At 40.2% G+C, this 14,181-nt stretch overlaps 1 protein-coding gene across 6 annotated transcripts in view; it reads right to left on the bottom strand.

Moving 5' to 3' along the window:
• The window catches only part of LOC119720855 (proto-oncogene vav-like), a 94,777-nt gene that overhangs the window by 66,371 nt on the left and 14,225 nt on the right, over positions 1 to 14,181 (bottom strand). For all 6 annotated transcript variants that reach the window (XM_038190718.1, XM_038190719.1, XM_038190721.1 and 3 more), the window contains exons 7-11: positions 10,903 to 10,998; positions 9,308 to 9,379; positions 8,646 to 8,719; positions 6,053 to 6,148; positions 5,666 to 5,738 (exon numbers count right to left, since the gene is read on the bottom strand). In XM_038190718.1, coding sequence (XP_038046646.1) covers positions 5,666 to 5,738; positions 6,053 to 6,148; positions 8,646 to 8,719; positions 9,308 to 9,379; positions 10,903 to 10,998 — 411 coding nt within the window. The remainder of the gene's footprint in view (positions 1 to 5,665; positions 5,739 to 6,052; positions 6,149 to 8,645; positions 8,720 to 9,307; positions 9,380 to 10,902; positions 10,999 to 14,181) is intronic.

The following is a 14,181-nucleotide window of genomic DNA, read 5'->3' on the forward strand; positions in this document are numbered from 1 at the left end:
TCAAAAGTTACAGTCCCAATTATCTTGTCAAGTTTTCACCTTTAATTGCTTGTAATTATGATGATGTCATAAAAATTACCACATTTTTGAAAAAGGGTTCATGTTCCTACGAGGTTTCATATTCATTCCTTGAACCATTTGGCAGAAAGTCTGTTTGTTTTAATAACGACGTTTCTTTCGTTGTTGTTTTTTAAATTCAACTAACTTTGACCTTCCGGTGACCCCAGAAGGAAAAGTCAGGTGACTTTTGCCTTCAGAGATCATTTTGTTCATGAGTTATGAACAAAACAAATTGATATTTATTAAAAACTACAATCGCTTGTAATTTGATACCTTTTAAGTTCCGAAACCAATTTGACAAAATCAACGCATTTTAAGTTAACAGAGGTATCCTTGATTAAAAGGAACTGAATGTGTGCTACACTGAATAAAACCCCTTCAGCAAGGACAAAGCTGCACTTGAAGTGATCAAAGACTAGATTGAAGCCCATACTTAAGGCTCTCGGTTCATAAGGCAAATCTAGTTCTGACACTGCACCATGGTGCTTTGTTTAAAATGAGCCAGATACAAGATAATTGGAATTAAACATGCGCATTCAACTTTACATCGTATCATTTGGAGTAAGCCTCATGCACTCTAGCAAACCCTAGCCCTATGCTGATATTGTGTCTTTAGGGGCCATTCTCTTACACTGTGAACATTGTATTGGTACTAGGTGTCCCATATGTTACAGTGTACATGTATGAGCTTGCCATGAATCATGTGATATACGAGGGGTGATTGATAAGTTTGTGGCCTATGGTCGAAGTAGATGAGCTATACAGTTTTGAGTGATATTGCAGTTCAACTAGTTGAATGATTACACAGGAAGTTTGAAGTTATTATCGTACCAGCCGGTAATGCCTACTGGCGTAGGTTTCATTGTTATTGTCCGTGAACATTTTTATCTCTTCTGCTCATCGTTTATCCGCCCAGAATTCCCGTTTCAGCAGGACAATGCACCAGGCGCGGTTGTAGAACCTATATTTGAGGGCGGCTAGCAGGATTTTTGTGATTTTTGTTCTGACCTGGAGGGCTTTTGTTGTGACTTTAACCAGCTCGCAGGTACGTTTGGAAACATGTTGACTATGCGGTCGCCTATGCTGGGCTACAATGACATTCCTGTTGTGGTTGGGAACCGGCCATTGAGACTTAACAGCCTTCGTGATGTATCCTGCACTCGCGACAATCTGCTGCAAGTACATATGAGACTACAACATCATTGAATGTAGTTGACAACGTTCTGCATGCTGAATGCTCGCAGCATTGAAAACAAAACATATGAGTTTGTGGAGTTTGTGCGGGAGAATGATCTGAATGTCATCGGGATTTCTGAGACTTGGCTGACTCCAAATGACCCGGCTGTTATTGCTGGTCTAACTCCCGATGGGTACTCGTTCCATCACGTACCACGAGCCAATAAGCGGGGAGGAGGTGTCGGCTTGTTGTACCGGAGCACCATCAGTGTTAAAATCCGCAAAAATGTGAGGACGTTCAGTTCGTTTGAAGTGCTGCAGGCAGAGTTAGTGAGTAACGCTACTTCCACGCATTTGGTGATTATTTACCGACCGCCTGGGTCCACTGCGGCATTCAGTACCTTCCTTGATGAGTTTGCTTGTTTCATCGACAGTTACCTGTTCGACCAGTCGTCGCTTACTATAACAGGTGATTTTAACATTCACATGGACAACCCTTCAGCGGTGAAATCTGCGCAGATTGCAGATCTGTTATCTGCACATGGACTGCAACAGCACATAAATATAGCAACTCAGCAATGTGACAACATTCTTGATTTACTCATAACACGCTGTGATGATCATGACTATTATCTCTCAAACATCCGAGTCGTTGAAGGAATCTCTGATCACCTTGCACTCCTATTTGATGTGCCTTTTCACAAACCAGCTGTCCCTACCACAACTGTTGTTTCAAGGAACCTTCGCTCGATTGACATAAATGCCTTCTCCAGTGACGTTACAGAATGTCAGTTTACCGAGGTTTGCTCTGAGACCGTTAAGGATCCTGCATCTGGAGTTGAAATGTACAACAAAACTTTGCTTGGCATCCTGAACAAGCATGCACCAGCCACAACACGCACCTTCAAAGTACGTCCAAACACGAACTGGTATAACAACGAGGTGTCTGAAGCTTTACGCAAGCGTAGACAGCTGGAGCGCAGATGGAGATCTTCACGCCTTGAGATTGACCCTCAACTGTATTGCAAGCAACGTCATCATACTATATCAGTGATTAGGAAAGCCAAGTGCCAGTATTACTCCAGTGTAGTTGGCAACTGCTCTGGTGACCAGAAACAACTCTTCAAGGTTGTTAATCAACTGCTCCACAGAAAAACAACCTCCCCCTTGCCATCACATGACTGTAAAGAATCTCTTGCTGACACATTCAGCCAGTTTTTCATTTCCAAGGTGTCGACCATTCGTGCCAGCTTACCTCCATCTACTGCAAGTATTGCTGAAACGTCACCATCACCATCACAAGGGTGGCCATATTTGACTTCTTTCAGAACTGCCTCCCTCGAGGAAATTCAGAAGCTCATTTTGAAGACACCTACTAAATCGTGTGAGCTCGATCCGATCCCCACATCATTACTGAAGCCTTGTGTGGATGCAATTGCTCCAGCAATCACCTGCATCATCAACCAGAGTCTGAAATCCGGGGTCGTGCCAGGTACCCTAAAATCAGCACTAGTGCGACCGTTGCTGAAAAAGCCAAATCTGGATCCTGATATCATGCATAACGTCCTGTTTCGAACCTGTCGTATCTCTCCAAGCTACACGAGCGTGTGGTTTTTGCCAGACTGTCTTCATTTTTAAAAATGAATGGTCTCCTTGACAAATACCAGTCAGCCTATCGCTCAAACCACAGCGTTGAAACTCTTCTCGCCCACATGTCAGGTCATATTCTTCAACAATCAACCGTCTATCTTCACTTGGGATCAAGGGCACTGCTCTGCAATGGTTGTCGTCATATCTCACTGATCGCCATCAGTCACTTTGCATCAAAAACATAAAGTCTGCATCTGTTCCTTTGTGCTGCGGTGTTCCACAGGGATCAGTCAGCGGACCTCTTCTTTTCTCTTTATACACCAGTCCGCTTGGTAAAATAATCCAGAAATACGGCATTCAGTACCACTGCTACGCAGACGACATTCAACTGTTTACATCATTCAGCCCACTTCAATCGAGTGCTGTAGTTGTTATGACGAAGCTCGAGGCCTGCATTGATCACATCAGAACATGGATGAGCTCCCCCTGCCTCAAGCTGAATGATGCCAAATCATGCTTCATGGTGTTTGGCACCAAGACTAACCTTGCCAAGTTGAATATCTCGTCGATAGACATCGGTGCTAGCTGCATCAGTACATCTGCAACAGCTCAAAACCTGGGGTCATCTTCGATAGTCACATGACCTTCAATGATCATATATCCAACTTATCCAAGTCGGTCAGATTCCATCTACGAAATCTTGAATTCATCCGCAAATACTTGACTCACACAGCAACGGAACAACTTGTGCATGCACTCATATCTTCTCGACTGGATTTCTGCAACTCGATCTTGTATAACTTGCCCCAGTATCAACTTGACAGACTTCAACGACTTCAAAATTCTGCGGCTAGACTAGTAACTTTGACCAAACGTTCAGAGCACATCAGTCCAGTGTTGCAGTCTCTCCATTGGTTACCTGTCGCGAACCGAATCATTTTCAAGACTCTCCTACTTGCGTTCCACATACTCGGTGGATCCGCACCAGCATATCTCACCGAAGCTCTACCAAGGTATAAACCAACCCGGAATCTTCAATCTTCCCAGACCATCTCTCTGGTTGTTCCCCGTGTTCATCACTCATGGGGACCCCGCGCCATTCAACATTCTGCAGCTTCACTTTGGAACCAATTACCGGCACACATCAGCACGGCCACATCTATTGACTCTTTCAAGAAACTTTTGAAGACTCACTTGTTTTCTCATGTAGCCCATTCATAGCCAGCATGTGTCTTAAGTGCGACTATTTTTGGTAGCACCGAGAAAATGCTCTGGAGGGGGTGGGTGGTTCTGGGAGAGGTCATGTGACTATCGTATGGGCTCGGCATTCCAATCGGTGCGCTCTGGTTGTCATCAGGAGATCATCGTCTCCTGATGGCGATAGGGACATACTGGTCGGGGCGTCGGGTTGGTGCCTGTCAATATTTATAAGTTGTGTCTGTTCATTTTACACATGCATAAAGATTTTAGACTGTCAGTCCGTTCGTTTGTCTTGTCTGTCTGTTGTGTGTGTCTCTTAGTCTGTTGTCTACGTCTCTCTGTTGTGGCCGTCATGCTATTTACATTCTGTGCCGTATGTGCTGTGTGTTAGTTCATCTGTCTGTCCATCGTGTGTCTCATGCTTAATTGTCTGTTTTTGACAGTTTGTCTTTTATCAACCAGTATGTGTGTCTTGTCTACTGTTAGTCCGTTCATCTGTTTGTCTAGTGTATGTTTCCCACTATGTTGTGTAGATGTAAGTCTTTTTTTTTTTTCAAGTCTCTTTGTCGTGGTCCTTTAAGTCTCTCTGTTCTGGTCGTCTTGCTGTTTGCTTGATTGATGTTCTCTGTCTGTCCATTTATATCTGCCTATTTTAGACACCTACTTGTATTTGCATAATTTAAGTTGTTTTTAAGACTTCAATTTAAATTGTAACTGGTTTATTTGTAGTTCTGTAATGATTTTTTTTATGTACGTTATGGCTGTCGTGCTGTTAATTCTCTCTGTCATGGTCGTCTCTCTGTTTACTTGATTGATGTTCTGTGCCTGTCCGTTTATATCTGCCCGTTTCAGATAATTTTAATTTGTACACCTCTTGTATTTTAATTTTTAACTGGTATATCTGTATATGTAAAGCGCCTTGAGCGTCAATGTTTAACCTTGTGCTGTCATGCTGTATTGCATTAATGTGTTTGTAGGACTGTTCATTAGCCTGTCCATCCGTTTGTCTCATTCTTATTGTCTGTCTTGACAGTTTTGGCTGTCTTTTATCAACCAGAATGTGTGTCTTGTCTATGGTTATTCTGTTATTTGTCTGATTTGTGTGTTTCCCACTGTTTGTGTAAGTCTTTTTTAAGTCTCTTTATCGTGGTCGTCTCGCTGTTGCTTTACTGTGTCTGTCCGTTTTAACCTGCCTGTTTTAGACAACTTATTTCAATTGTTCACCTAGTTATTTTAAAGGTTTTTCTTTGTATAAGTTTTAGTTTGTTCTTAAATTTTAACTGGTTCATTTTTATTTCTGTGAAGCGCCTTGAGCGTCAATTTTGACGGATTTGGCGATATACAAGAATTAGATATTATTATTATTTTTATCTGTGTAATCATTCAACAAGTTGAACTGCACACAATATCAGTCCAACCCATAGGCCTATAGCTCATCTTCTACCTAAGGCCACGAACTTATCAATCAACCCTGGTACATGTATCAATGGAATCTTTAACAGCATTTTGAGAAACTCTTTTGCATTTCATGTCAGAATTGACATAGCTAGGGAAATATGCAATTAAAGGTCCAACAGGTAAGTAGGGAATTAATGAAGTGAACATGAAAACTTGGGTTTTAGGATGCAGCTTTCTTTACCTTTCCACCCTTGTTACACACTATGATGACCTTGTCAAACAGGAAACAGTACTTCTGGGTAGAGGTCATGACACTGTCAATCAAGAAAGGAAAATTGTGTGATGCAACTTTGTTCATCAGGGTGATAATCGTGTAATGGAATCTAGGAAAACTCTATCAATGGTTTTAAAAAAATCACCTATGGAGATTTGTTTAAATATAAGGCCGAGAATTGGCTGAGCTTACATATTCATGAAAAAAATACATGATTAAAGTTAAGGTTTCCAGAAGAAATAATGAATTTTAGTTTCTTTTGTTTTTGTTCATAACTTTGGGCTCATCTACCACATGCTTTGGCTTTTTGTCATCTAACCAATTCTGTGTGAAAATAAATTGTGGTCAGCTTACCCTTTTTTGGTATTTGCAGGCATTTTGACTTTGAGTTCTCCGTCATTCTGCAAGCGTCCGTACTGGTTTAGATTGCCCCCCTGGTAATTGACCATACTGCAAGGCACAAAGTTGCAATAAAAGTCTATCACTTGTCAACATCACTTGTCAATAGTGGTCAGGTTCTAACAAAAGCAATTCAAATAAACTTGTCATTATTATTTTAGCTCTGCTTTGTTGTGTTTGCATATCTACATGTACATCCTTATTTATCGAAACAGTATGTCATGTGTTATCTTTGGAAAAACTCTTTACCACAAACCTGCTTACCATCTGGTGTGGATGTTATGGTACTGCTTGGCGGATAGCAGTATAGATGTGCCAAGTATAGCAGACAAATGGTGTTAACCTTGAAACATATTTCATGGTGGGGAAGTGCCAATTTTGCCCACCCATGAATTTCTATTGATAAAACTCTCTCTGAGGTAGTCTTGCGATCAAAATACGTTTGATGGATCACAAGAACATCACAATTTCTATTTCCAGTAAATCACAAGTCCAGTCACAATTAACAGAGCATAAATAATAGCAAAGGAATGTCTTTGTCACAGTTCATTTGAATAGCTTGTGATGGGCTTATGATGAACTTGTAGTGACTTGTGATCCATCAGGGTCATTCTGTGTCCATTCCACATACCTGAAACACCTACCCGGGTCAATCTCACTGGTTTCTTTAAATTTGCTAATATAAAATTGTCATGAGTAAACTTCAAAACACACATTGAACTGCTTTGCGTCATATGGTTTGTGAGTTACAGGTCATTAAACTTCTGACCATACTCCTTTGACTATAAACTTGAACTTCTGCGTCTCCAGTTAGAAATGTCAGACACGGATATTTTTAATATAATATACCTATGGTCAGAATGATGTAATTGCTTTACTCAAAATGATATTCCATTTCAAACCCACATGTTTATGTAGTATGTACATATAACTGTTCATACATCACAGCCATACTGTAGAGCCCAAAAGGTGTATGTGCGTGTGTATATGAGCTGATCGTTCATGAGCTTATCACCCATGAAGCCCGCGAAGTAGAAAGGCATATTAACAGTACAATGATGCATTTTTTTAGGTACTGCACTCATTCATCTCAACCCTTTTAAGATTCCATTTGTATATTTCCAATGCACAATGAATACAGTCAAACACGACTAATACAAGCTGGATGAGATCACTGTCGAAACCAGCATATTTCAATAGTCCAAACCAAAATGTACACATTCCTATGAGGAAAAATATGTACTAAATACTTGCTTTAGTATGGGAACATGGTTACAAGTATTTGTTGACCTGGTGCGTGCAAGGGCATTGCTATCGACTTGTTAACAAGTAGTTTTGAAAATATGGTGTACCTGGACATTAGTGGACAATCTAGTCACAAGGTACCAATTGTTGCAGTGCTTATGTTGTTAATCCTGGTTTCAAGGGCTAGAGCCCAGGTACTGATTGTGTCCCATGGCACTAGAGAAGTTTTATAACAGATCATTGGCGGATCCAGGGAGGCCAACAGGGGGGGGGGGGGGGGGGGGGGGGGCATGACCCCCAAAAACAATTTTTTAGTCTTACTTTTATCGGATTAGTAGACACCTTTTTGTCTTCAATTTTCAAGAAAAAATTAAAACGTTGCGTATCTCCCTACACATAGTGTTTACTTTTAATATTACGTGGAAATAGCGCACGATACTATATACTTAATGTCCTTACCCTTTTTGGAAAAAAAACATTTGCCCACACCCCCCCCCCAAAAAAAATTGGTTTCTGGATCCGCCCTTCTGATACATGAACAATGGGTGCTTGCGCTTCTTGTTCTACCAGAGGGGGTTTCTTACAAATGGACAATAGGTGCAATTGTTGAGAAATGCTACTTTTATGACCTAAAAAGAAATAATAAACTAACCGCTTACCCAACGGATTCACGATCTGACCCTGAACAGTTTCCAGCAATTTGCAAACAGTAGGGGGAAAAACGTATTCACATTGTCCATTCCGTCTTACCTACCATTTCTAATGCCCACATTAATATGATGGCTTAATAAAAACAATGTACATTGTACTTGTTGGAAGCCTCTAGTGTTTTTCCCATCATGATCAGGAAGTTTTCCTTTGCGGTGGTGAAAGCACACAATGATCAAAAGCATTTAAATATCGGTATGCAAAGGAGGCAATTGTCAAAGTTTATTTTGCTTGACTTCATGTTGAAAACAAGCTTTTCATTTGCAAACTTGATATTTTCTCATGTCAAGAGCTTAATCAAGGTAAAAAGCTATCTTTGTCTGACATTCCTAAATGAACATTCACAGTTTAGTGTACGGTGTGAAGTCAGAAGTATTTAGTGTACAACAAAAGGTGTAAGGTCCAAAGTTGAATGGCCTGTAATGCACAACCCCAAAAGATCACCAGCACTCTGTTTGATGGTTTGCATACTGCGTATCAGTAAGGTTGGAAACTTTGCATGGTGGTGGCATGAACTAGTGAAGGTTTGCGGTAACACCATGTAGAAATCTCTTTTGGGGAGATGTGTGGTTCTGAAAAGAACCGGTTGGTTCACCTTTTCCTGATGTCTCTAATGGTTTGCATGATTTCATTATCCCTCTTGACTTCATTCACATACAGACATATATCCTGAGGGAAAATAGAGAGAAAACTGAGGTGAAATCACACTTGAGAACCTGAGAAGAAAATGTTTCATGGGTGAAAATTCCATTCAAGAGGTCAGATGTTTATAATCATCCAAAGAATCTTTCCGTAATTTCCTGTAACATTCCTTTAATTTTGGATTGTTTATAAAGATCCTTCATTATGGACCAATACGATTTCAAGCAACAATTAGGGGTGTGACATTTACTTGATGGTGTCACAATACTGCATTCACAATACAAAAATCTGTTTCTCGATACTTGTTTGTGAATAAATTTAATATGTGAAAAAAAATGTTGTACAAAAGACTTATAACCCTTTTTCAAGGTACTGGACATTCAACTTTGTAGACAACATATTTTCTGATTGCCGACAATACACTAACCATTTCAACAATGTACCTCCAAAATGAAAGCTGAGAACACATAAGCAGCTGTGGCAGTTTCACAGAGTTATAAACATCAGAAAAACAAAACCCAATGCATGTGCATGGCATGTGAGCAGCCCTAGTCCCGCTCACTTCAAACACAAGTATTGTGATACTGGCTTTTGTATCAGAATGCAGAGTCTGACCTGCATGATTTCCAGGGCTTTTTCCAGCTCCTTTTTCTCTGCATGTGTCTTGTCTGTGTATTTGATGAGTTCCTAGAAAAAAAAAACAGATGAAGACAAAAGATCTGAATATTTAAACCTCCTATGGACCTTAGATCATTCAAGTTGGTTGGATCACTCAACGCTAGTATCAATGGGAATGGAGGACGGAGGATGGTCAGATTGGAACAGTGGTATGAGCCACTTCTTTCACCACCTTGGCCCTGGTTTAGATCTCACCTACTCTAAAATATATTTACTTCACCTTAAGTGCGTTTCTTTACATGAAGCTCTTGTTCAAATCCCACCAAAGCTCCGGTTCAAATCCCACCAAAGCACCGGTCCAAATCCCACCAAAGCACCGGTTCAAATCCCACCAAAGCTCCGGTTCAAATCCCACCAAAGCACCGGTTCAAATCCCACCAAAGCACCGCTTCAAATCCCACCAAAGCACCGGTTCAAATCCCACCAAAGCACCGGTTCAAATCCCACTAAAGCACCGGTTCAAATCCCACCAAAGCTCCGGTTCAAATCCCACCAAAGCACCGGTTCAAATCCCACCAAATCTCTGGTTCAAATCCCACCAAAGCTCCGGTTCAAATCCCACCAAAGCACCGGTTCAAATCCCACCAAAGCTCTGGTTCAAATTCCACCAAAGCTCCGGTTCAAATCCCACCAAAGCACCGGTTCAAATCCCACCAAAGCACCGGTTCAAATCCCACCAAAGCTCCGGTTCAAATCCCACCAAAGCTCCGGTTCAAATCCCACCAAAGCTCCGGTTCAAAAACCACCAAAGCACCGGTTCAAATCCCACCAAAGCTCCGGTTCAAATCTTACCAAAGTTTCGGTTCAAATCCCACCAAAGCACCGGTTCAAATCCCACCAAAGCACCGGTTCAAATCCCACCAAAGCACCGGTTCAAATCCCACCAAAGCACTGGTTCAAATCCCACCAAAGCACCGGTTCAAATCCCACCAAAGCACCGGTTCAAATCCCACCAAAGCACCGGTTCAAATCCCACCAAAGCACCGGTTCAGTTCCCACCAAAGCACCGGTTCAAATCCCACCAAAGCACCGGTTCAAATCCCACCAAAGCACCGGTTCAAATCCCACCAAATCACCGGCTCAAGTTCCACCAAAGCACCGCTTCAAATCCCACCAAAGCACCATATTGAGATGCTTGTGTCAGTTCCAATCTTATCTGGTAGGCTTCTCCTGCACTAATTTTAAACTTTTAAACTTTGGAAATTTCCGATTTTCATTGATCAGACAGGTTCTCCGCAGAATCTCCAAAGATCAAGATAACCAGTATAAAAGTTTGAAGATCAAGTGGTTCAATCTTAGTTAGTATGTTTTTGCAAAGTGATTAAATGCCAATTAATACTCAGTGCTGTCTGAGAGCTTGTGAGAAGAAAGTTACACTTACATAGGTGGGACTTGAATCTTGAACCTTCTGCTTACTAGTGCAGATATCTTACTCGCTAAACAACAAAATCTGCCTAGGTAAGGTGGCTCTGATGTAATTAATATAGTTTAGTCCCAAAAGTAAAATATTAAACCTAGAAAAATGGACTTACCCTAAGCAGTAGATGGTACTTCATACATCTCTGCATTGGAACACTGAGGAGATCTCGCAGTTTAAACTTACTGTTGTTGGCATGATACTCACATGTCTATTGTAAAAGACAAATTATACAAATTATCTTGAAACAAAGTCAAACGCTAAACTTGCATTCTGAAAGAAAGTACTTTGAAACTTATTGATACTTATTGACATATTTTGACGGGCCCACAGGAATTTCAGGAATAAAAGTTTGACTAAGCCGAGGAAAAAAAAACTTGCTGAAACCATTGTATGTACCAATAAACCAATTTTTATCAGCCTGGTGAGCAATTTGTTTTCATAGTCCAACCATGTCAAATTTGTCATTTAAATTATTAAGTTGCCAAAAACATGGTTACAATGAAAAAGGATGTGCAAAACATATTTAAACGGTCAATTCTGTCCATCACAACATGTTTCTTAACAACATCAGAAATAGTTTAAATTTACTGTTTTCCATGTTGTCGATAAAAAGTGAGAACCTACTTTGAATTCAGTAGACTGACTCCACGCCCGTTCTTTGCATACATTACATGCATCGTGCCACATGGTGAAACAATATGTTGCATGCAGTATAGTCCTGCACTGGTTTTGCGCTATACACAGGCCTTTGAAATCTGGTTGCCCGAATTTCATTTTCAGTTGCCCAATAAAGAACTTTCACGATTTATCATCGCCCGCGGCAAACTAGAATGACAAGATTTGTAGCTGGTACCCTGCCCCTTAACTCCCATAGAAGTGAAAAGATTAAAAACAAAAAATAAAATGGTGTCCACGACGCAGTCGCACATTGTTAGATTCACTGATAACCCAACTCTGTACTTACAGAGTTGGGTTATCAGCAACCTCGTACCCAGGGTGTCGAGCAGTACGCGCCCATCACTACCTGCTCTCTCACCCTGGTATTGGATCATTTGCATGTGCAAGATTTTTGAACATGTATGCAAATGAGGAATAGTCTGGTGCCTGCATGTGCATTACATTAGCGTTTGTTTTTGTATATATGGTGTCTGGGGTAAAAACAGAGTCAATTCGTAGCAGCGCGAGCATGGCGTGAGTTACGAAAACACAATTTTTATTCAATTAAACTGTTACGATCTTAACGAAGCAATATGCAGTATCACATTTCATATTAATATTAACAAACTGGAAAGGAAATTAATATTTTCGAGAAGGCGTGGACGAATGATCGCAAAAACACGTACTGCACGTTGTGAATAACAACACCAAGTACACGATAAAAATCCATTACTAGCCAATTGTGGTATCGAATCAGGATACAGGAAGAAAGTTTCCTATCCAGGCTTTACTATTGGAAACCGTGTTGGAAATAAAGTAAGCACTGGGGACGAGGTTGGGTTATCAGTGAATCAAACAATGTGCGACTGCGTCATGGACACCATTTTATTTTTTGGTTTTAATCTTTTATTTTTGTTGGTAAGTGTAACCATTGGATATTAAAAAACAAAAGAAAAAACTTTAAAAAAAAGAAAGAAAATGGGAAGTCCAGCACAGTTCAAAAGCACAACGTAGCGCCGTTATATATAAACCACAAGTGTCATGTTGGTAATCTATGCATAAAACAATAAAAGGTACCAGCCAAAACGAATCAGTGGTCAATCTTAATCTGTACGTACTGTCCAGTTAATACATGTACATCATGCAGCAACGTTTCCAAGTACGTAATGTGTGTAGGCAGCGAATACAATCCTGAGTATGTAAACACCGGCAATCGTGGACCTAGGACAAAAGGGTTAGGGCACAAACAATATGTCCACGATTGACCAATAGTCAACGATTGAAATTCGTGCACAAAACCAATGAGAGCTGTTGCTAAACAGTTAAAGTACAAACAAAGGAATGAGGATTAGGGACAATAGGGGGTCCACGATTGTATGTTTACAAAGATGCGTGTACATTATGTGTGAGCAGGAACTGGCCTGTTTGTATACCAGGGAATATAATAGCTAAGTAAAGAGCGAAGCGAATTCGTCATCTGCAAACATTTCCAAAAAGATTTCCAAAAAAGGTTTACAAAGATTGTAACAAAAGCCGATGGTAAATGGAGGATATCACTGCGTAAGATAACTGCCGGGATATCAGCGTTTTTTTATGTCACTCTACATGTTCTAACAAAATATTTCACTGATTTTGCTCCCCGATTGCCTTTTTTCAATGCAAAATAATGTTTTGGAAGTTCACCACTTCATCGGAATGAAGTAAAAACGATGTGTTACATAAGTTTGCCACCAAATTTTGAAGATTTGAGAAGTTTTATTTTTCTATAAGTAGCGCCATTTGGAAATTTGAATGAACAACAAAATTGAGATGGGCAACATTTTGGGTTATTCACTGCTTAACGTTTGGAAGCTTGGAAAGAATTGTGAGGGTCTAAGTATTCGATTTAAGTCTTATTTATTTGACGTACATAATTATAAAAAGGCCAAGTACTAAAATGTTTTAAGAAAAGAATACATGAAACAGCTGTTTTGCTGTCGGGGATTTCCCCGAAGCACGCAACGCAAATAGTCAGCTCCCATGTTACAATTGCGTACTAATTCAAGTGGCTGACATAGGGGTAACAGGACGCGTCGACGACACATCAAAAACATATAGTCTGCGGACTGCGCATGCAAAAAGCAGAAGGACCTGACGCACTAGATTTTGTGCACATTTCACCAAATTAGTTACAAAAAGGGGACATTTTGCTGCGTCCTGCTACTAAAAGTACTAGTACTACTAGTGGTGCAGCTTCAACAACTTGGACAAATGGAATTTCCTTCTCCAAGTTTACAGTTGGTTTTCGGCGAATTGAGGATCAACGGTGAGGATCAATGTTGACCACATGCTCCATCGCATTGCAAGACGCGTTCAATTCAACAAGCTGTTGGCTGTAGCAGATTTGACGGTGGTTTCATTGGGACAGTAATAATATTCAACAGAATCGTAGGAAATCATAACTTTAAGTGTTGAACTGGCTTAAACTTTTTGGATTAAATATGGACAGATTTCGAGTAGAAGAGTGTTAGCTAGAATGATAAAATAATGGGGCATAACATTAATAATATTACTAGTCACGTCACCATGGTCATCCTGACTAATTTATATAAAATCGCATAGTTTGTTTTTTTATTAAATAATATCAACATGATTTATGATATAGTATAACAATAAAACGATTTCAAAAATGAGGCATATAAACAACTACTTCTGTAATGAACAAAGTATGTTGAAGTTCGGGGTTAATATGTTG

This window comes from Patiria miniata, unplaced genomic scaffold, assembly GCF_015706575.1.
Source record: "Patiria miniata isolate m_02_andy unplaced genomic scaffold, ASM1570657v1 HiC_scaffold_9, whole genome shotgun sequence".
Taxonomy (NCBI): Eukaryota; Metazoa; Echinodermata; class Asteroidea; order Valvatida; family Asterinidae; genus Patiria; species Patiria miniata.